This window comes from Balaenoptera physalus (assembly GCF_965194825.1).
Source record: "Balaenoptera physalus genome assembly, chromosome: 10".
NCBI lineage: Eukaryota > Metazoa > Chordata > Mammalia > Artiodactyla > Balaenopteridae > Balaenoptera > Balaenoptera physalus.
In genome coordinates this window covers 49,821,739-49,842,976 of record NC_138889.1, presented here as the reverse complement: position 1 = coordinate 49,842,976, position 21,238 = coordinate 49,821,739, and the positions used below count along the sequence as shown (strand labels likewise).

The 21,238-nt window shown below is 39.1% G+C and overlaps 1 protein-coding gene and 1 long non-coding RNA gene across 15 annotated transcripts in view; one reads left to right on the top strand and one right to left on the bottom strand.

Annotated features, from left to right (window-relative positions):
* Nucleotides 1–5,514, bottom strand: part of PICALM (phosphatidylinositol binding clathrin assembly protein) — a 103,370-nt gene extending 97,856 nt beyond the window's left edge. For 3 of the 13 annotated variants that reach the window (XM_082410168.1, XM_082410158.1, XM_082410157.1), the window contains exon 1: nucleotides 5,107–5,508. In XM_082410168.1, the coding sequence (XP_082266294.1) occupies nucleotides 5,107–5,236 (130 nt within the window). In that variant the 5' untranslated portion in view covers nucleotides 5,237–5,508. Of the gene's footprint in view, nucleotides 1–5,106 lie in introns of all 13 variants that reach the window. The other 10 variants (XM_082410162.1, XM_082410161.1, XM_082410156.1 and 7 more) reach the window with 7 other exon arrangements.
* LOC309636780 lies at nucleotides 1,732–18,789 on the top strand. 2 transcript variants are annotated; one of them, XR_014250221.1, is made up of 4 exons: nucleotides 5,673–5,786; nucleotides 7,991–8,061; nucleotides 8,723–8,834; nucleotides 12,062–18,789. It is a non-coding gene; the product is annotated as an uncharacterized lncRNA (long non-coding RNA). The 2 variants fall into 2 exon arrangements; XR_014250220.1 differs by lacking the exons at nucleotides 5,673–5,786; nucleotides 7,991–8,061 and adding an exon at nucleotides 1,732–5,113.
* Nucleotides 18,790–21,238: the final 2,449 nt, after the last annotated feature.

Here is a 21,238-nt window from a genome sequence, read left to right as displayed (position 1 = left end):
TTTTAAACAAATTGGTGAACTTTCACATTATTTAAATTAAAGCAATTCTGATTAATTAAAATAAACAATGTATTTTTAAAACATCTAGGGAATTCCCTGGCGGTCCAGTGGTTAGGACTCCATGCTTCCACTAAAGGGGGCACGGGTGCAATCCCTGATCAGGAAACTAAGATCCCGCAAGCTGTGCGGCACGGCCAAAAAAAATAAAAAATAGGGACTTCCCTGGTGGCGCAGTGGTTAAGAATCCACCTGCCAATGCAGGGGACACGGGTTCGAGCCCTGGTCCAGGAAGATCCCATATGCCGTGGAGCAACTAAGCCCGTGCACCACAACTACTGAGCCTGCACTCTAGAGCCCGCAAGCCACAACTACTAAGCCCGGCTGCCGCAACTACTGAATCCCGCATGCCTAGAGCCTGTGCTCCTCAACGAGAGAAGCCACCACAAAGAGAAGCCCACACACCGCAACAAAGAGTAGCCCCCGCTCACTGCAACTAGAGAGAAGTCCGTGCACAGCAACGAAGACCCAACACAGCCAAAAATAAATAAATAAATAATAAATAAATTTTTTTTAAATTTAAAAAGTAAAGTGGAAGAGCTTTAAAAAGTTAAAAAAAAATCTAATTAAATATCATATAAGTGCTTTACAACTCAAATGAGAGAAAAAAAGCAAGTCACTTCATAATTAAGTTTCACTTCTTACTTTTCAGTTGAAATTAAATTCTAAGACATCTTTAAAAATTATTCAGATATATAAAATATATAAACATAAAAAGCACTGCTACAAGGATAAAAAATAGATGACTAAAGTCTAAACAGTATTTCTTAAAGTAACAAGTCCACCAGTGAAGCCTAATTACTTTACAAAGATATTTTAGAATTAATTTGCTAGTTACAAATAAGGCAGCTACTGAAATGGCTATAGGTAAAATTCTCTTCAGGGTTTCTCTTTTAAAATACATACTATTCATAAACATAACTAAATATGTCAAGGAGGAAAAACTTACATTTGTGGAGTTCTACTATATACCTCCTACATTTGACATAAGTAGTCAAATCTTACTATTACCATTTTGATGACTCAATTACCGTTTTTTTTGTATTTCAGAACTATTAAAGTAGTAAGGGACAGAATAGGTCAAATAATGAAAATGAAAATATAAACCATACGATTAATTCTTATGGGAAAGAACAGTAAGCCCAAACATAACTACGAAATAACTGTCCATTTGGAAAGCCCCAGTTACCTTATTTCTAAGCAAGCGCCATCTAGGGGCAGATCTTCTACTTACTATCTTCCTCACAGGTACCTTCTTGCAAATCAGATCCCAGTTACCAGATTTATTCTTGACAATATGCAAACTAAGCACCCATTGGATATCATTAACTAAGACATTAAAAATCAATAATTTGCTTAGAAAGATAATTATTTTGGGTGCATGTCAATATTTTATATGTATTTTCAATGGTTATACAAAACACGAACCCAAATACAAATTCCACCCTCTACATATTCAAAACATTCACAAATTCTTACTTTAAAAAAAAATGTTTCCACAATTAAAATTAAGCAGAGTCTAGAGCCAGTACACAACACACAAATACCCACACTGTATCTACCTTAGAGATATGCTTATAACGGACACTTAATAAGAACATGATCTTGATTTTGTTGTACAGAATGTAAGGCAGATGGTGGCTGGAATGAAGTGTCCCTTGAAATTAACTGGAAAAAATATGGATAAAAAAGTGAAAACATTAGAGCCATTAACATAATATTTCATCTCAGTGAAACATGCCCCAACATAAATGCCCAAGGAAAGTAAACAAGTATAGAAAAAAGTGTTCTTGTCAAAAAAACAAGAGTAAAGGTTGTGAAATCAGGTAAGAATGTTTTTACTCTAAGAATTTATAAATTTTAAAACTCTGTTCTGTCTGTACTTCAACCAATAACGTTTTAAGTATTCTATACCCTCTTTAAATTTAGTTAGAGATGACCTTCTATGCATATGACTTGCCTCTCCCATAGCTATGAGAAAGGATTAAATTAGATAATGGTTAATAAGTGCCTGGCAAACTGAAGTCCTTCAAATACAAGGCTGCTATTCTTCTATTTTGATTATGGCCATTAGAGGCCTGAAGTTAAATGCAAACCATGTTTATTTTTAAAAATGTGTTTCAGGTTTGACAACTCTTTTCACACTAGGGACACTACTTAACATTATTATCTACTGACCCCTGTAAGCAAAGCAAAAGCTCTTTCTTAAACAAGTATACAATGTAGTATGAATTAAGCCATAATTCATGGATTACAATAATCATTTCCTAATATAGACAGACCTTGGCGAAGTACACAGAAACCACCTCCACACTCTAAAGACTTATAGGAAAAAACAGTCTTAAGCATATTTTTGTTAAATACTAATATTTAAAAAATGAAATCATTTTCATTAGGGTCAACTAATTAGGCAACAGTTTCTCAGTATATTAAATGGCACAACAGAACTAAGCCTTCACTAGAAAGAACAATTCCTAAAAGACGAAAAATTGTATCTGCATTAAAGACTTAACAGTCCATGATGTCAAAACCCAGAACTGTTTGTGAAAGCCTTTTCAATTTCCTCAAAGTATGTTAAAGTGTGTGGGGGAAGAAGGTCTTCACAAAAACCACTCATTGGTCAGACTTAAATTTATTTCATTAGTGGAACTGGTTATAAGGGTGTTTTAAAAAACAATATAAGGAAAATAGTATTACTGTATTTTAAAAACCTCATAAAGTAGTGGCTCCTTATTCATACAGATTTTTTTAAAAAATCAAACATTACCAGGGATATTCAAGTTCTAAAGAAGTGGGAATCTATAAACACAGCAGTGGTAGAGAAAAAGACTACAAATGAGAGATTATCCATACCAAACTTAATCCCAGTTCTTATCTGCAGTAGCTTCCATTACAAGAGAAAAGGCTAACATAAAACCACAAGCCAAGTCTCACTCTCCTAAATTTACCTAGCCTATTTCCTGACCTTTTCCACAACGTGTTAGAACTGCAACATTTGAATTAAGACAAGAACCTTTAAAAAGACTTTTAAAAGCGGTATCTATTCGTGTTATAATTTATCATTTTGAAGGGAGAGATGAGGGTAACAGTTCACAAAGTCACAAGTAGTTTCTTCAACACCAAAAACAAACAACAAAACCAACCTAACAAAAGAATTAAAAGTTTTAGGGCAAACCATAGATTGGGTAGAGCAAGCCAAGTAGTCATTTGAAGAGAAGTAAATAGTAGAAATGTCTACTCCAAATATCAGACAATCAAAATGGCACTTACGGCTTCATAATGTATTTTAAAAAACTTTCCATTTATAAATGTGTCACCATTTAAATATATTCTGAATTCTTTAAAACAGTCAAGGATTGATAGTTAACAAGCAGCCTCCATGAACCACACATCAAAAGAAGAACCAAGCAATAATGATGCTTTTTTAAACTTTTCCACAAGGAAGGAATAAGTCACAATGAATAATGGGTTTGTCTGTAGCAGTAACTTGTTCTAACAGTACTTCATGAGCAAAGTATCTTGGAAGAATTCACATTTTGTCCATTTTTTTTTAAAGCGCAAACCTTACGGCCAAAGTCCAAACGAGAACTCAAACCAGGACTCCCGTCAGTGAATTCCCTTTCAGGACATGCTCACTCTTGCTTCAAACAGTAAAGCAAAGTAACTTTCATGTAGGATGAAGTCAGTCAGGCTTATGCGTCCAGCAGCCATTTAAAAAAGGAACTTATCTATTACAATGCCTTTTTCCCTATGTTTCCCTGAAAAGTTTCAGGTCAAAGCTCCATTGAGTCAAAGCTTGAGTAATCCACTCATCTTTGTACCTTGAGGTAAAGGAGTGGAATAAAAAAGGAGGATATTACAGGTGGCTTCCAGGTTTGGAAAAAGTTGGGAGGAGTTAGCTCTAGTAATTGTAGCTAAGTTAGTGAATGGTGTAGTATCATGCGTGTAAGAAAAGCTAGTTCCTCAAAAGATAACCAGCATAAATTAAAACGGAGTCCAAACTCAAGACTCACCAAATATCTTTTTACCAGTTTTTTAAAGGATGTATGTTATTTGTAGATTTGATTATTAATCTATTTTGAATTCCAATAGTCTATGCTTCACTCAAGCTTCTGAATTCAAACCGCCAAGCTTAACAGCTCTAGGAACTGATACCTAAATCAGCAAACCCTTTTCCATACCTCCATTAGAAAAAAAAAGGGGGGGGGGGGTGACTGACATTCACAAATTATCCCAGTCAAAAGCATGAAAATACAATGATTAAACCCCACCAGAGGTGATTAAAAATCCCGACGTTCCACAAAGCTTTCCCCACACCAACGGAATCCCTTTACTTTCACGCCCACGAAGAAAGTAGTCAGGGGAAAAAAGTCGGCTATTGAGTATGATATTTACAATGAGACGAAGGAACTTAAGTGAAGCTACAGTGGCAAAGAAAGGTAACCCAAGGGCGGGGGGTGGGGGGAGGAAAGGTGGACGAGAAAACCGGGAAAGGAAGGGACAGAAGAGGCTAGTGGAGCAAAGGAAGTGGGAATCACTTCAAGGGAGGAGGCCCTCAGGGTTGCGGAGAAACAGGGATCCGGGCCCACGGAACCGGGCGTTTACGGAAACCCGAAGAAGGCTAGTGGGGAAACAATAGGGCGGTGAGGCCGGGAGCAAGTGGGGAGACGCTCAGGAGAGGGCGGCGAGGCAGCACGGGACGGGTGGGAAGAAAGAGCAGACAGAAGGCTGCAGCAGACAGAGGAGGCCGGGAGGTGAGGGGCTAGGTGGAGAGGCAAGTTGGCCGGCTGTGATGTGTATCGCGGAGCACCGGACAGAGAAGCCAGGGTCCCCTAGGAACTCGGAGGGGAGTGGCTTGTCAGGGATTCTTAGACAGGGAACGGAAGCCGTGAAGGCAGGTGTGATGGAAGCAAAAAGAACACAGCTCGGATGAGCACAGGACCCGCCGCGCCGGAGAAGACGCAGGGAGGGAAGAGGCAGCTGAAGCAGGGAAGAAAAGAGATGGGGAGAAGGACGCGGGTCGCGGGGGCCGCGGTCGGCTTCACTCACAGTCCAGGTGCTTTTTCTTGGGCCCCATGATCTCGTGGGTCGTGGCCTTGCATACTGTCTTGGACACGGCGGAGCCGGTGACACTGTGTTGGGCGGCGGTGATTCGGTCCGTCAAGCTCTGGCCGGACATCTCTGCGGCTCCTCCGCCACCCCTCCCGCTCGGCAGCCGGCGGGGACTGGGACCCCCAAGCGCCGGAGGACCCCCACCCCCCCTACCCCCACCGGCTCCTTCTCCGCCTGCCGGCCTGGGGCGGGGCTCAGGGCCGCGCGCTGCCACCCAGCCCGGAAAGAACCGGCTCTTGTCACCCGCGGGGTCAGGCACGATACCGGGCACTCCCCTGCCCCCGCCTCAGCTCAGCCCACCCCTTCCCTGGTCAGCTGAAGCCGGTCAGGGCAAAAGGGACAGGCAGCTGCAGGAAAATGGCGGCGCCAGGCTCCTCCTCGGAGCTTTCCGGGCTGCCCCGGGTCACGTGACTCGGGCACCGCCCCTCCTTCTCCGTCTCCCGCCCCTTTTCCCTTCTCTTTCCTCTTCGACGCAGGCCCTCCCTCGCTCGGCGAGGGAAGAGCGGGGAGGCGCCCGCGCGTTACGTGATGAAACCCGCCCGGCGGGCGCAACAGGAGGCTCCCCCGTGGGGGGCAGTGCGCGGCCCGCCGCGTCACGTGATGCTCCCTGCCAACAGGTCGCCCGAGGCTGGGCTCGCTGGGGTCACGGGGGGGGGCGGGGGGGGCGGGGGGGGCGGGGGGGGCGGGGGGAGGCGAGGGGGGGCGGGGCGAGGGACGTATGGCTTCACCCCTCTCTCTCGACAAGGGTGTCCTAGTGTCTGTGGTTGAAACCAACGGCTTCCCAAAGAGGAGGTGCAGCTACCTTCACAGCTCCCCCTGAGCAAGCGGGTGTCAGAGCTGCTTGGGCTTTCCTAGCAGAATCAAAAATGTGTTTAGGGAGGCCCCCAAAACCATCCTCCTGGCTTTAATGAAAAGGAAAAGGCTTCCGTCGGCCCATTTTCGGAGGCTGTCAGCAGGCCTCTCCCTACAGTGGGTATTGAAGCTCTCCCTGCTTACTTACCCCAGAAGGCTTGGGGTTTTTTTCCCCTTTTCTTGAGAGGCTTGGAAATGTCACCTGTTTTTATCTCTTCCCTGAAAACTTGACACATTGCTGCCAGTCTAAATTTGGATACTAATGGGCCAGTATGTTTTCTCTAGGGTGTCAAATAGGACAGGAAACACATAGCTTCACTGGAATTTGAAAAGGGAAGTAGTACGATGATGTCAACAGAGATTAGCTGACCCTACAAGGCTGACTGCTGTGGTGATTAAAGGTCCAGACCATAGAAGGAAGTGAGAGGGTAGTAAGTGAAGTCCCATTCAGAGAATCCAGACATCACTACCTGCCATCTCCTCTGGTTTAGTCTTTGTTCTCTTTGGCCTCTTTTTCTCTTGAGTAAGCCAGATTTTCAGGGAAAGAAGACCCTTGAAACTGTCCTGTGGGCATTTTAGAGGAATTATTATATCCTGTGAATCTGTTCTATGAGATCCAGATCTATTTCACAAAGTCTTTTAAAATGTTAAAATGCCCCACTTTCAACACAAGTTTAAGGATAAATTTTAAAATCTCCATGAATGTTAAATTACCATGATAGTCCTATGTAATCTTGCTAGTTTCAAATGAAATGCTAACATACTCAGAAAGTCTGTGTACACCATCTGCCAGCGAAGTCCAAAATACTGTGCTTCAATCTGGTGACTCTCAAAAGATGCAAAGCTAATGGTTAACATTTTGTGTATCATCATGAATTTTCTGGTCCCCTCCCATTCCCTTTCCCCCCTTTTTTTTCACTATGGCTGGTGAAAATTTGCAACACCATGCTTCTGCCAAGAACATGAAGTGCTTAAACCAGCAGGCTTCATCTTTGTCAAGCCAGCCCCAAATTTCTCAAAACTGTAATGACTTCCTTCAGTGCATCTGCAATCCATCTGCAGTTTGGTGCCCAGTTTGCTGCCCCGTGTCCATTGGGCCGTGGAGTTACCCAATTCTTAAGACATCCTTACTATTCTTCTGTGGGTTCCACTTAATAAGTTACCGGGTGGCCTGAGCCTCTGCATTAGTAGACCCCTGCTGAGGTCAACAGGAGCTAAATCAGTAGCTAAATATTTCATCTTTAGGGAAAATGTAAAAGTTATTCCTAAACACACAGAAGGCAACATGTATTTTTTGCACTAGGAAGGTATTTCACCATTACTTTTACCAAAGAGATTCTTACAAACCACCATTATTCAAATAACTGTAGACATGTTCACCTTATAAATAAACTAGCTTCTGATAGATATACAACTGTACTTTTTTTCAAGGGTATATTTTAGAGGTTTCTAAATATGTAAACAATTAGTGTCAATTAATTGTTAGGGTCCCCTAAATTAAAAAGTATATTGTAGAGAGGTGTGAGGTACAGGGGAGGGAACAACCGTTTTTTGAATGCTTTCTATGTACTAGGAACACTACATGAATTTTTTCATTTAGTTCTCATTACTATAACTCTAAAAAGTATTGTGCCACTTAATACAGGGAAGAAAAAAGTCTTAGAGGTTAAATGCTTGTATAATTTTTCTCTATTGCTTAAAAAAAAAAATTTAAGTCTTAGAAGTCCCAGAATCCCACAAATACTCAAGTGATGGAAGCAAGATTTAAAAACTCATCGTCTTTCCATTACTTTATCTAGATTCTTTAGGCAAGACTTGAAGCAACTACCATATATATTAAATTTATTCAACAAATACTTCTTGCCTGCATACCCTGTGCTAGGCATTGCTAAGTGCTAAGATATAATAACGTGTGAGGCAAACATGGTCTCTGTTCTCAGAGTTCTTACACTATTTTAAATGGCAACAGAGGAGAAAAATAAGTGGGGAGAAGAAAATATGCTGCACCTGAAGAATCTTTATGATGTCTGTAACTTTAAGGTAAGAAAGTGAGGGAGAAAAAGAATATGGAAGAGGGGATTGATCAGAATATTTACCCTTTATTATTTCAGTTAGGCCCATTCCCAAATCCAAAGAGTCTACCAGTTCCCTATTCCCACTCTTCTTAGACATTAGGGTATAAACTTTTGACATTCTGTTAGCTAAGCTGACATGAACACCTTGGCAACCCCTTCATCCCTCACCTTTCAATGTTTATGTTTCCTGATGCTTCCAAATCAGTTAGGTAAGGACTTTTCTTTGAATGTAGCTGAGTTCTCTTGGTAGAACCTCCAAGCAAGGACTTCACTTCCTTATTCAGACTCTCAGCATACACCCTTGTGATAATAATAATTACATGTAACTGTGTTGATTACTTACCCTATGCTAAGCACGTTACATGCATTATCTCAGTTAAACCCTAAGACCGCCTAATGACCTGAAGTGGTAGAGGCACCTCTGAATTCCCCAAAGTCTGTTTCCTTTTCTCCTGAGCACACATACTATGTTTCCCAGCCTCTCTTGTAATTAGTTAGGGTCATGTGACTGACAATACACAATGGACTGTGGACAGAAACAATGAAAGCCATTTAAGTTTTGGCCCACAAAACCTCTAAAACCTCCTACACATGCGCCATATTCTCTTTCTTTCCCTACCTACCAGCTGAATGAAGATTTCAAAGAATCTAGAGGAAGTCAAAACTGCAAAATAGAAGAAGCATGGGGCCCCAAATTAGTCCTTGAAGGAATCCTGCCCCAGAGAACTGCATGACCAGGTACACCTGTATTGGATTTTACTTGTTTTATTAAATTATGCCTCTAAAATTTTAATGCTGTGTGTTATAGTAGTAATTAGCTACCCTACCTAATACCCTTCTTTTCTCTCCATTTTACTGATGAAGAAATTGAGGCTTAGGAAAAGTTAAGCAACTTGCTTAAATTTGCTCAGCTATTAGGTAGGGGAGCAAGGATTAGACCTCAGGTCTGTCTGACTTTAGAGCTTGGGCTCTCACTGCGTGAGATTCTCATGATACTATTTTATGTACTTCTAAAAACTTTATTAAAATTTTAGTACACACTGCTTCACCTAGCATGCAGAAAAGACAGAAATCAGGGTGACCACCAGGTTCTCTCACATATGTGAGACTGTCTTACTATCTTTAACTCATTCCTGCCACATTTTCCTTTCTTCCAGGTATATTAATTCTATAATTTCAAAATGACTTTCAATGTATTTGGGCCTTTTATACCTCTTGAAAGATGACATGTGGACTAGCTCTTAAATATAATCCTTCTCTTAAAAGGAAAGACTAACCAAACCTTGACCCTGAATCATCATCAAAAACTCTTTAATTATGAAGCAGATTAAAAATAGGATACCTGTGCTGTTAAGGTACCTGGGGTCCATTCTTCTCTGTAATATAAAGAGGCTGAATCAAGTAAAAATGTATTAGAGCATTCAACACTGAACTAAAAGATCAGAGTTTTAATGTTAATGGTAAAATTAGAATATTAAATTTTGACCAGTAAGTATCACTAAAATTAAGGAGATTTATTCATTCATTTGAGGCAATGGGAGAAATACCAGTTTGGAGTCAGACACACTTAGGTTCAAAACTCTGGGCAAGTTATTCAGTTTCGTCGTATGTAAAACAGGAGTAGTAGCATATATCTTACAGGTTTCTTGTCAGGATTAAGATAATGTACATTTGTAGCCTTTTTTTAGATTCCACGTATAAGCGATGTCATATGATATTTGTCTTTGTCTTACTTCACTCAGTATGACAATCTCTAGGTCCATACATGTTGTTGCTAATGGCATTATTTCATCCTTTATTATGGCTGAGTAATATTCCATTGTATATATGTACAAATGAACTTATCTACAAAATGGAAATAGAGTTACAGATGTAGAAAATAAACTTATGGTTACTGGGGGTAAGGAGTGGGGGAGGGATAGATTGGAAGATTGGGATTGACACATACACACTACTATATATAAAATAGATAACTAATAAGGACCTACTGTATAGCACAGGGAACTCTACTCAATACTCTGTAATGGCCTATATGGGAAAAGAATCTACAAAAGAGTGGATATATGTATATGTATAACTGATTCACTGTGCTGTACACCTGAAACTAAAACAACATTGTAAATCAACTATACCCCAATAAAAATTTTAAAAAATAAAATAATGTGTATAAAAAACTAGTACAGTGCTTGACACACAGTTGTCACTCAATGAATAAAATCATTCAACAAACATTTGCTCAGAATTTACTATGGGCAAAGCCCTCTACTAGAGTCTCAGGATACAGACATAGATTAGACAAAATGTTAATGCAATGTACAATTGACCCTTGAACAACAATGGATTTCAACTGCACAGGTCCACTTGTACTTAGAGTTTTTTCAGTAAATACGTACTATACTGCTACATGATCCCTGGTGGTTGAATCTGCAGATGCAGAGGTCGGACTGTAAAGTTATACATGGATTTTCAACTTGACAGTGGGGTGGGAAATGGGGGGTAACTCTTGCCTTGTTCAAGGGTCAACTGTATTAAGTAATATGATAGAGGTATGCCTAGAGTACTATTAGAACAAAGAGAGATGACACCTAGTTCTTCCTGATGGGATCAATGAAGGTTTATCAGGGACAGTGACATATAAACAGACTCTTGAAGGATGATTAGGAATTGTGAAGGAATCAAGGAGAAGTTATTGCAGGCAGAGGAAAACCACATCTGCAAAAGAAGGAGCCATTTGGGGACTGCAAATTGTTATATATGGCTGAAACATAGTGTATGTGAGGTTTTTATTTATTCAGTCAATCAGCGAGTAGTCATTGAGCACCTACATATGCTGAATAGTGTTCTAGGTCCTGAAAACACATCCGTGAACAAAATAGAAAAGTTTTCTGCCTTCTTGAATGGTGTGTATATTCAAGTGGGGCATATAACAAATAAATATGAAACAGATGCAGGGAGAGAAGAGTGCTATGAAGAAAAATTAAGCAAGGTAAAAGAATCGAGAGGACTTTAAATTCGATGATGACAAGGGAAAGCCTTTCTAAGAAGGTGACATGTGACTTGAGTAGATTGTGGGAGTCAGAGGTGCAAATATTGGGGAGATCATTTTGCATAAAGGGAACAATGAGTACAATGTCTCTCAGACAGGAACAAGATTAACTTGTTTGTGGAACAGTAAGGACAGTGTGGCCACCAAAGAGAGAGTGAAGAAGAGAAAAAGATTTAGGAAATGATCCCAGAGATATGACTAGATTATGAAGGGCTTTATAAGGCATGTTGAGGAATCTAGGTAACATCTAGAGGTAGATGTCCCATGAGAAGAGACAGCCCTAGGTCCTTGGAACAACTAAAGACTGCATGAAGTAGGCTGTTTCCAACCAAGTCAGCTGGAACAAGACCCCATTTGTTGCCATGTTCTTCTTTGTACCTGTATCCCCTTGGGTTTGCATCTTTATCTTCTCAGCTATTTTCTTCCCCCACTTCAGGATTAAGGTCCTAGATAGCTAATGGACATCTGCGTCCTTTACCCATGGTATCCCCAAGACCTGTATTCCTCATACACTAGTAAGGTTGAATAAACCCTACCCAAATTAAAGGCAAAAAGAAACTTGATTACATAAGGAAAGTCCAAATAGATTGTCACATGCTTTCATTGTTCAGTTTTCAAAATCTAAGAATATGGCTTTCAAATGCCTTTCAGACACTAATAATTTTTGTCTTAGTGTCTGCCTGCATAGCAGTTACCAGGTATATGATCTTCAGAGTCTTAAATGCTGCTGCACAGCCACTGCTAACACTAGATGATTTACAAATGATCATCCAACAAAAAGAACAAGAAAGTCTGATACTTATAGAGGTCAGTATGACTACCATGAAAAATTCAATACGTAATTGCAACTTACTAAATAGCAGTGCAGATCTGGATTGATCACCTCCCCAGAAAAATAATAGTCTTTCTTTCGGCTTAGGTTGCAGATTGACCAAAAGAAGGGGGACTGAGAAATGAAGCAAAAACTAATGATTTGCAAAATGAAATGAAGCAAAAACTGAAATGATCCACTGTACCATTCCATGATATGTAATAAAAACTATTTAAGCTCTTATTGTTTTAACACCAGCTTATTTAGGCCCATTTGTAACAATATAAGACCACAAATAAACTGATTTAACTGTAACTCTGCACAGATTCATAGGTTTTAGTAATTCAGTTACTTTACAAATTCTAACCAATTCCTGCCTAGGCTACTAATATCCACCACAAAGGCACCCTATGGTTAATCCTATAAATATCTTCCCCTTACCACCCCCTTTTGAGACATTATTGAGACTCTATTACTGTGATGCTTCCCCTTATTAGCAACTTTAACAAATCCATGTTTTTATGATGAAATATTTTTCTCATGATCTTTGTATGGAATGTGGCAGACTAAATCATATGCCCCACAGAGGTGTCCATGTCCTAATTCCCAGAACCTGTGAATTTGTTATCTTACATGGTGAAAAGGATGTAGCAGATAAGATTAAGTTGAGGATGGGGAGATTATTCTTTATTATCTGGGTGGGCCTGATGTAAAGGGTCCTTACAGAGGGAAGGAGGAGGTCAGAGGGAGAAGAAGGCTATGTGACAACAGAAACAGAAATTGGAGTGATGTGACCACAAGCCAAGGAATGCCAGTCACCTTTAGAAGCTGGAAGAAACAAGGAATGGGTTGTCTCTCAAGCCTCTATAAGGAACCAGCCCTTTTGTCACCTTGAAGTGAATTCTGGAGGTTACAGGTCTAAAATAACACAACAGAATACATTTCTATTATGCAAGTCACTGAGTTTGTGGTAATTTTGTTACAGTAGCAATAGGAAACTAATGCAGAGAACTTTGGCAGGAATTTGGATTTTATTCTAAGTGAGATGAGAAGTCATCAGATGGATCTCAAAAAATATATATATATATATTTTATGTACATTCTTGCTGTGTGGAGAACGGAATTTAGAGCAAGATAGAAGCAGGGACAGTAGGAAGGAATTGCTTTAGACAAGAAGAGCAGTCAGTGACAGTGACTTGGATTAGAGTGGAAGGCATGGAAATGAACAGTAGATAGATTTAGGTATATTTTTAATGTAGAATCAACAGAATTTCCTGGTGGCTCAAATGGTGGGGAGAGAATCTGAGGACAGTGACTCAAGGGAAAGAGATGTATACAAGGATGACTTCTAAATTTTGGCCTGAACAAGTGGGTGAATGCAGAAAGGGGCAGATGAAGCTGGAATGAAGACAGTAGGCAGGTCATGAAGAACCTTGTATGCTGTGTTTAGGAATCTGGATATTGTCCTGAAGGCAAAGGGAATGCATTGAAATATTCTAAGTACAGGAATGGGATAGAGGTCTAATGGACCTTTGTGTCCCTTTCATTTTCTTAGTTCGATTAATACATTAAAAGATGTCCCAAAGCCATAAACCATTATTTCATCTCTTTCCTCATTCTCTACCTGTATAATGCTTTGGTTTTTAACTTAATTAGAGCCTTGTTATGAGAAAAGTTATCAAGAAAGTTCTGAACAGCTAAGCTTTGCATTTTATGGTCTGCACTGGGCCTGATTTACAGAAGTCTGATAGATTAGAAAACAAAAAGCTTATAAAAATAGTTGTACTTGTTCATAACACTTAGCCCAAGGGTAGATCAAGGGAAAACTGGTTGGTGGGTAGAGGGCATTGTAGCAGTGGCATTAGAGAGGGGAAGAAGGAGATAGATTCTAGAAATATGAGGGAAAATGCATAGAAGTTGATAAAGAGATTGCATGAAATATGCAAGGGAAGACACAAAGTAAAGGTTGATTCCTAGGTTTCTGATGGGGTTCATCTGGATACATCATGATTCCAGTTACTGAAAAGGAGGAACCTAGAGGGAGAGGAAGTTGGGAAGATGACAGGGAGAGAATGATGCATTCAATTTGGATATAATTTATTTTTTAACTAATAAAATTGATATTTTAAGAGCAGTTTTAGGCTCACAGCACAACGGAGTAGAGAGTACAGACAGTCCCCATACACCCCTGTCCCCACACATGCACAAACTCCCCCACTATTGACGTCCACAGTGGTACATTTGTTACAACCGATGAACCTACACTGACACATCATTATTATCCCAAGTCTGAAGTTTACTTTAGTGTTCACTCTTGGCGGTGTACAGTCTATAGGTTTGGACAACTGTATAATAACAAGTATCCACCGCTGTAGTATCATAAAGAGTAGTTTCTACACTAAACATTTTTGTGCTCTCCCTTTTTATCCCTTCCTCCCCGCCCCCAACCTCTGTCAACCACTGATCTTTTTACTGTAGTTTTGCCTTTTCCAGAATGCCATATAGTTGGCATCATACAGTATACAGCCTTTTCAGATTTTCTTCTTTCACTTAGTGATATGCATTTAAGGTTCCTCTATGTCTTTTCATGGCTTGATAGCTCCCCTTTTTTGGTCCTGAGTAATACCCCATGGTCTAGATGTACCACAGGGTATTTTTCCATTCACCTACTGAAGGACAGCTTGGTTGTTTCCAAGTTTTGGTAATTATAAATAAAGCTCTATAAACATCTGTATACTGGTTTTTGTATTTTGTATAAACATAGGTTTTCAATTCATTTGGGTAAATACCAAGGAGCACAATTGCTGGATTGTATGGTATTAGTATGGTTAGTTTTGTAAGAAACTGCCAAACTGTCTTCCAAAGTGGCTGTACCATTCCCACCAGCAATGAATGAGAGTTCCTGTTACTCCACATCCTCACCAGCATTTAGTGTTTTCATTGTTTTGAACTTTGGCCATTATAATAGGTGTATAGAGGTATCTCTTTGTTTTAATTTGTAATTCCCTAATGACATATGATGTTTAACATCTTTTCATATGCTTACTTGCTATCTGTGTATATTCTTTGATGATGTACCTGTTCCGGTGTTTTGCCCATTTTTTAAGTGGGTTGTTTGATTTCTTATTGTTCAGTTTTTAAAGTTTTTTGTATGCTTTGCATAAGCCCTTTAATCAGATGTGTCTTTTGCAAATATTTTCTCCCAACCTGTGGCTTGACTTCTTTCTCTTGACATTGTCTTTTGCAGAGCACAAGTTTTTTATTTAATTAATTCCAGCTTATCAATTTTTTTTTCTCTCTTGGATGATGCCTTTGGTGTTGTATCTAAAAAGTCATTGCCATACCCAAGGTTATCTAGGTTTCCTCCTATGTTATCTCCTACGAGTTTTATAGTTTTGCATTTTACATTCAGGGCTATGATTCATTTTGAGTTAATTTTTGTGGTGGGTGTAAGGTCTGTGTCTAGGTCTTCTTGTTTTTGCATGTGGATGTATTCCAGTACCATTTATACAGAAGACTAGTTTTGCTCCATTGTATTGCTTTTGTGCCTTTGTCAAAGATCAGTTAACTGTGTTTATGTGGCTGTATTTCTGGGCTCACCATTCTGTTCCATTGATCTATCTGACTATTCTTTAGCCAATACCACACTGTCTTGATGACTGTAGTGTTATAGTAAGTCTTGAAGTTGGGTAGTGTCAGTTCTCCATCTTTGTTCTTCTCCTTCTATATTGAGTTGACTTTCTGGGTTTTTTACTTCTCCATGTAAACTTTAGAATCAGTTTGTCATTGTCCACAAAATAACTTGCTGGGATTTGGATTTGGATTGCAATGAATCTATAGATCAAGTTAGGAAAAACTGAAATCTTGAGAATACTGAGTCTTCCTATTTATGAACGTGGACTATCTATTTAGGTTTTTTAAAAAATATCTTTCACTAGAGTTTTGTGGTTTTCCTCATATCAACATTATACATATTTTGTTAGATCTGTACCTAAGTATTTCACTTTTCTGAGTGCTAATGTAAATGATAATGTGTTTTCAATATCAAATTCTGCTTCTCTGTTGCTGGAATGTAGGAAAGTAGCTGACTTTTGTTTATTGGCCTTGTATTCTGCAGACTTACTATAATCACTTATTAGGTCCAGAAGGTTTTTTCTTTTGTTGATTCTTTCAGATTTTCTATATAGACAATTGTGTCATCTGCAAACAAAAATATTTTTATTTCTTCCTTCCCAGTCTGTATATCTTTTAATTCCTTTTCTTGTCTTCCTTCATTAGATAGTTTTTTTTTTTTAATCTCCACACTTTAAATATTTTACTCCACTCTCTTCTTGCTCACGTGGTTTCTGAGAAGTCAGATGTAATTCTTATCTTTGCTCCTCTATAGGTAAGGTGTTTTTTCCCCTGGCTTCTTTCAAAATTTTTTTTTCTATCTTTGATTTTCTGAAGTTTGGATATGATATGGCATGATGTAGCTTTTGTTTTGTTTTATTGTTTTTTATTTGGCATATATCCTGCTTGGTGTTCTCTGAGCTTCCTGGATCTGTAGTTTCATGTCTGACAATAATTTGGGGACATTCTCAGTCATTATTGCTTCAAATAATGCTTCTGTTCCTTTAGCTCTTTCTTTTCCTTCTGGTATTCCTGTTACACACGTTATACCTTTTGTAGTTGTCCCACAGTTGTTGGATATTCTATTTTGTTCTTTCAGTCTTTTCTCTCTTTGCTTTTCAGTTTTGCAAGTTTCTATTAGTATATCCTCAAGCTCAGAATCCAGTCATGGGCTTTCCTCTGCCATTTCCAGTCTACTGATGAGCCCATCAAAAGCATTCTTCATTTCTCTTACAGTGTTTTTGATCTCTAGCATTTCTTTTTTATTCTTTCATAGTGTTTCCATCTCTCTGCCTACATTATCCATCTGTTCTTGCATGTTGTCTACTTTTTCCATTAGATCCCTTAACATTTTAATCATAGTTGTTTAATCATAGTCCCCAGTCTGATAATTCCAGCATCCCTGCCATATCTGACTCTAGTCTGATGCTTGTTCAGTCTCTTCAAATTGTGTTTTTACCTTTTTGTATTCCTTGTAATATCTTGTTGAAATCCAGATGTGAGGTACTGAGTGAAAGAAACTCCAGTGAATAGGCCTTTTGTGGTGTGGTGTTAAGGTGTCAGGGGAGGAAAAGCATGCTCTAGTCCTATGATTTGGGGTCTCAGTCTTTTGGTAAGCCTGTGCCCATGCACTGTGAACTTTACCAGTGCTTCTCAGTTTTTTCCCCCCTTAGGTAGGACAGGATGGCCAGAGGGGGCTGGAGTTGTGTATTTCCCTTGCCCCAGGTAGGTTAGGCTCTGATAAAACCAAGCAGGTTAGACTCTGCTAGTTTCTCCTGAAGATAGACCTTATTAAGAATAACAGAATGCTCTGGTATATTTCAAAATGGTTCCTTTTCTCCTCCCTCTGCTGGAAACACCAGGGGAATTTTCTCTGGTATTCGCTGTGAGGGCCTGGAGGAGCTCCTAGAAGTAAAACTCACAGAAATGGGGGGCCCCTTATTCCTGAGTTCCCCTGGGGATTTTAACTCTCAGACTTGTCCAAGCTGAGACACCAGCATTTTTTTTTAACATCTTTATTAGAGTATAATTGCTTTACAATGGTGTGTTAGTTTCTGCTTTATAACAAAGTGAATCAGCTGTACATATACATATATCCCCATATCTCCTCCCTCTTACATCTCCCTCCCACCCTCCCTATTTCACCCCTCTAGGTGGTCACAAAGCACCGAGCTGATCTCCCTGTGCTATGTGGCTGCTTCCCACTAGCTATCTATTTTACATTTGGTAGTGTATATATGTCCATGCCACTCTCTCACTTCATCCCAGCTTACCCTTCCCCCCACCCCATGTCCTCAAGTCCATTCTCTACGTCTACATCTTTATTCCTCTCCTGCCCTTAGGTTCTTCAGAACCAATTTTTTTTTTTTAGATTCCATATATACGTGTTAGCATATGGTATTTGTTTTTCTCTTTCTGACTTACTTCACTCTGTATGACAGACTCTAGGTCCATTCACCTCACTACAAATAACTCAATTTCGTTTCTTTTTATGGTTGAGTAATATTCCATTGTACATATGTGCCACATCTTCTTTATCCATTCATCTTTAGATGGACACTTAGGTTGCTTCCATGTCCTGGCTATTGTAAATAGAGCTGCAATGAACATTGTGGTACATGACTCTTTTTGAATTATGGTTTCTCAGCGTATGCCCAATAGTGGGATCACTGGGTCATATGGTAGTTCTAGTTTTAGTTTTTTAAGGAACCTCCATACTGTTCTCCATAGTGGCTGTATCAATTTACATCCCCACCAACAGTGCAAGAGGGTTCCCTTTTCTCCACACCCTGTCCAACATTTGTTTTTTGTAGATTTTCTGATGATGCCTGTTCTGACTGGTGTGAGGTGATACCTCATTGTGGTTTTGATTTGCATTTCTCTAATGATTAGTGATGTTGAACATCCTTTCATGTGTTTGTTGGCAATCTGTATACCTTCTTTGGAGAAATGTCTATTTAGGTCTTCTACCCATTTTTGGATTGGGTTGTTTGTTTTTTTGATATTGAGCTGCATGAGCTGCTTGTAAATTTTGGAGATTAATCCTTTGTCAGTTGCTTCATTGCAAATATTTTCTCCCATTCTGGGGCTGTCTTTTCGTCTTGTTTATGGTTTCCTTTGCTGTGCAAAAGCTTTTAAGTTTCATTAAGTCCTATTTGTTTATTTTTGTTTTTTTTTTCCATTTCTCTAGGAGGTGGGTCAAAAAGGATCTTGCTGTGATTTATGTCATAGAGTGTTCTGCCTATGCTTTCCCTCTAAGAGTTTTATAGTGTCTGGACTTACATTTAGGTCTTTAATCCATTTTGAGTTTATTTTTGTGTATGGTGTTAGGGAGTGTTGTAATTTCATTCTTTTACATGTAGCTGTCCAGTTTTCCCAGCACCACTTATTGAAGAGGCTGTCTTTTCTCCATTATATATTCTTGCCTCCTTTATCAAAAATAAGGTGACCATAGGTGCGTGGGTTTATCTCTTGGCCCTCTATCCTGTTCCAATGATCTATATTTCTGTTTTTGTGCCAGTATCATACTGTCTTGATCACTGTAACTTTGTAGTATAGTCTGAAGTCAGGGAGCCTGATTCCTCCATCTCCATTTTTCTTTCTCAAGATTGCTTTTGCTCTTCAGGGTCTTCTGTGTTTCCATACAAATTGTGAAATTTTTTGTTCTAGTTCTGTAAAAAATGCCATTGGTAATTTGATAGGGATTGCATTGAATCTGTAGATTGCTTTAGGTAGGATGGTCATTTTCACAATGTTGATTCTTCCAATCCAAGAACATGGTATATCTCTCCATCTGTTTGTATCATCTTTAATTTCTTTCATCAGTGTCTTATAGTTTTCTGCATACAGTTCTTTGTCTCCTTAGGTAGGTTTATTCCTAAGTATTTTATTCTTTTTGTTGCAATGATAAATGGGAGTGTTTCCTTAATTTCTCTTTCAGATTTTTCATCATTAATGTATAGGAATGCAAGAGATTTCTGTGCATTAATTGTGTATCCTGCTACTCTACCAAATTCATTGATTTGCTCTAGTAGTTTTCTGGTAGCATCTTTAGGATTCTCTATGTATAGTATCATGTCATCTGCAAACAGTGACAGCTTTACTTCTTCTTTTCTGATTTGGATTCCTTTTATTTCTTTTTCTTCTCTGATTGCTGTGGCTAAAACTTCCAAAAGTATGTTGAATAATAGTGGTGAGAGTGGACAACCTTGTCTTGTTCCTGATCTAAGAGGAAATGGTTTCAGTTTTTCACCATTGAGAAAGATGTGTTGAGCCACCAGCAACTTGTCAATTATAGTTTAGGTTTCCCTACCCTGGTACTGGTTCCTGTGGAGGTTTCTGCTTGTGGGTTTCTGCTCCAGCAAATTGTGATTCACTGTGTTCACCTGTGTGTCTCTCCAATTTTAGGGGCAGTTTGCTCTGTGACCTCACTTCTCTGACAGGTGTATGAAGAGTTCATTTTTCAGTTTGTCCAGCTTTTTACCTGTTGTTATGACAGAGTGCTGACTTCTAAGCTCCTTATATTTGGGACCAGAAACCAGAAGAGGGGATTTTGAAGTGCTCATGAGACACCCAAAGTATACCAAGGGATAGTAATGTGGCTTTCAATAAGCTGGAGATACAGGCCCAAACGATATGAGTGTACAAGTACTGCAGTTGGTGAAATCACGGAGTATATGAAGTCTACCTAGGAGTGAGCTCCCAGGAGTGAGACAGAGTCCTGGGGAATTCCAACATTAAAAAGGCAGCATGCAATTTTGAAGGAGCACTGAAGATATAGCCACCCTCCAATAAAATTAAATTTTCTCTGGTACTTTGTTGTTGCTCATATAAATTTATCAAAGTTCATTACCTTTTATTCTTTTACACCCACACCTCCCACACCCCAATTAACTGAAGCAATTATATTACATAATCTTCTCATCCTGGGGCAATTTTTAACGTGGAGACTTTTAAAAAGTATAATAAAATATTTTAAACTGCCTTTTAAATTATGATCTATAGATTGTCCTATAAATTTTTTGTTTAAAAATATCACTGTAAAGAGAAGATATGTTATTCCAATTGGCAGGCCACAGAAAGTTTTGAGTACCAAGTTCTGAGCCTCCAAAAGTAGGATTAAAATTTTAGATACTGAAAGCTTCCAGGAAACAGCAGCATTCTGCCTGCTACAGTAAAATGAAGACAGGAGGGATACATCTGCCAAACTTGACATTGTAACTAAATCACTTCGTACTGACATAGCTTTACTTTAGCAGAGAATGTTTGTGGGGATTTTTAATCAGATAAAAATAGGGCTGCTGTTTTCTCTATACCAATTAACATAGTTGACATTTAGCCAGATCTGCCCTGGACACAGCAGGGGATGTACAGTTTGTCCTGATTCTGTGGGAAATGAAAAATGCAGCACTTGGCACAGGAGAAAATATGTGAACCCAAAAAATGTTGTCAAATATAGCAAGTCAAATTAAGAAAATTGATTTACTGAAGGGCAGTCTATGCTTTCTAGAGAACAAAGGAGGAGGGAGGACTCTCTGGACTTCTGAAAAAATTAGGGATCTTGAGTTTAACTATTAATATTACATATTAATGAATAAACATATTTAGTTAAAGACTTTCCTACAACCCTATTAAATATGCAATTTGTCTTACTGTGAGTTTGAGAAAGGAACT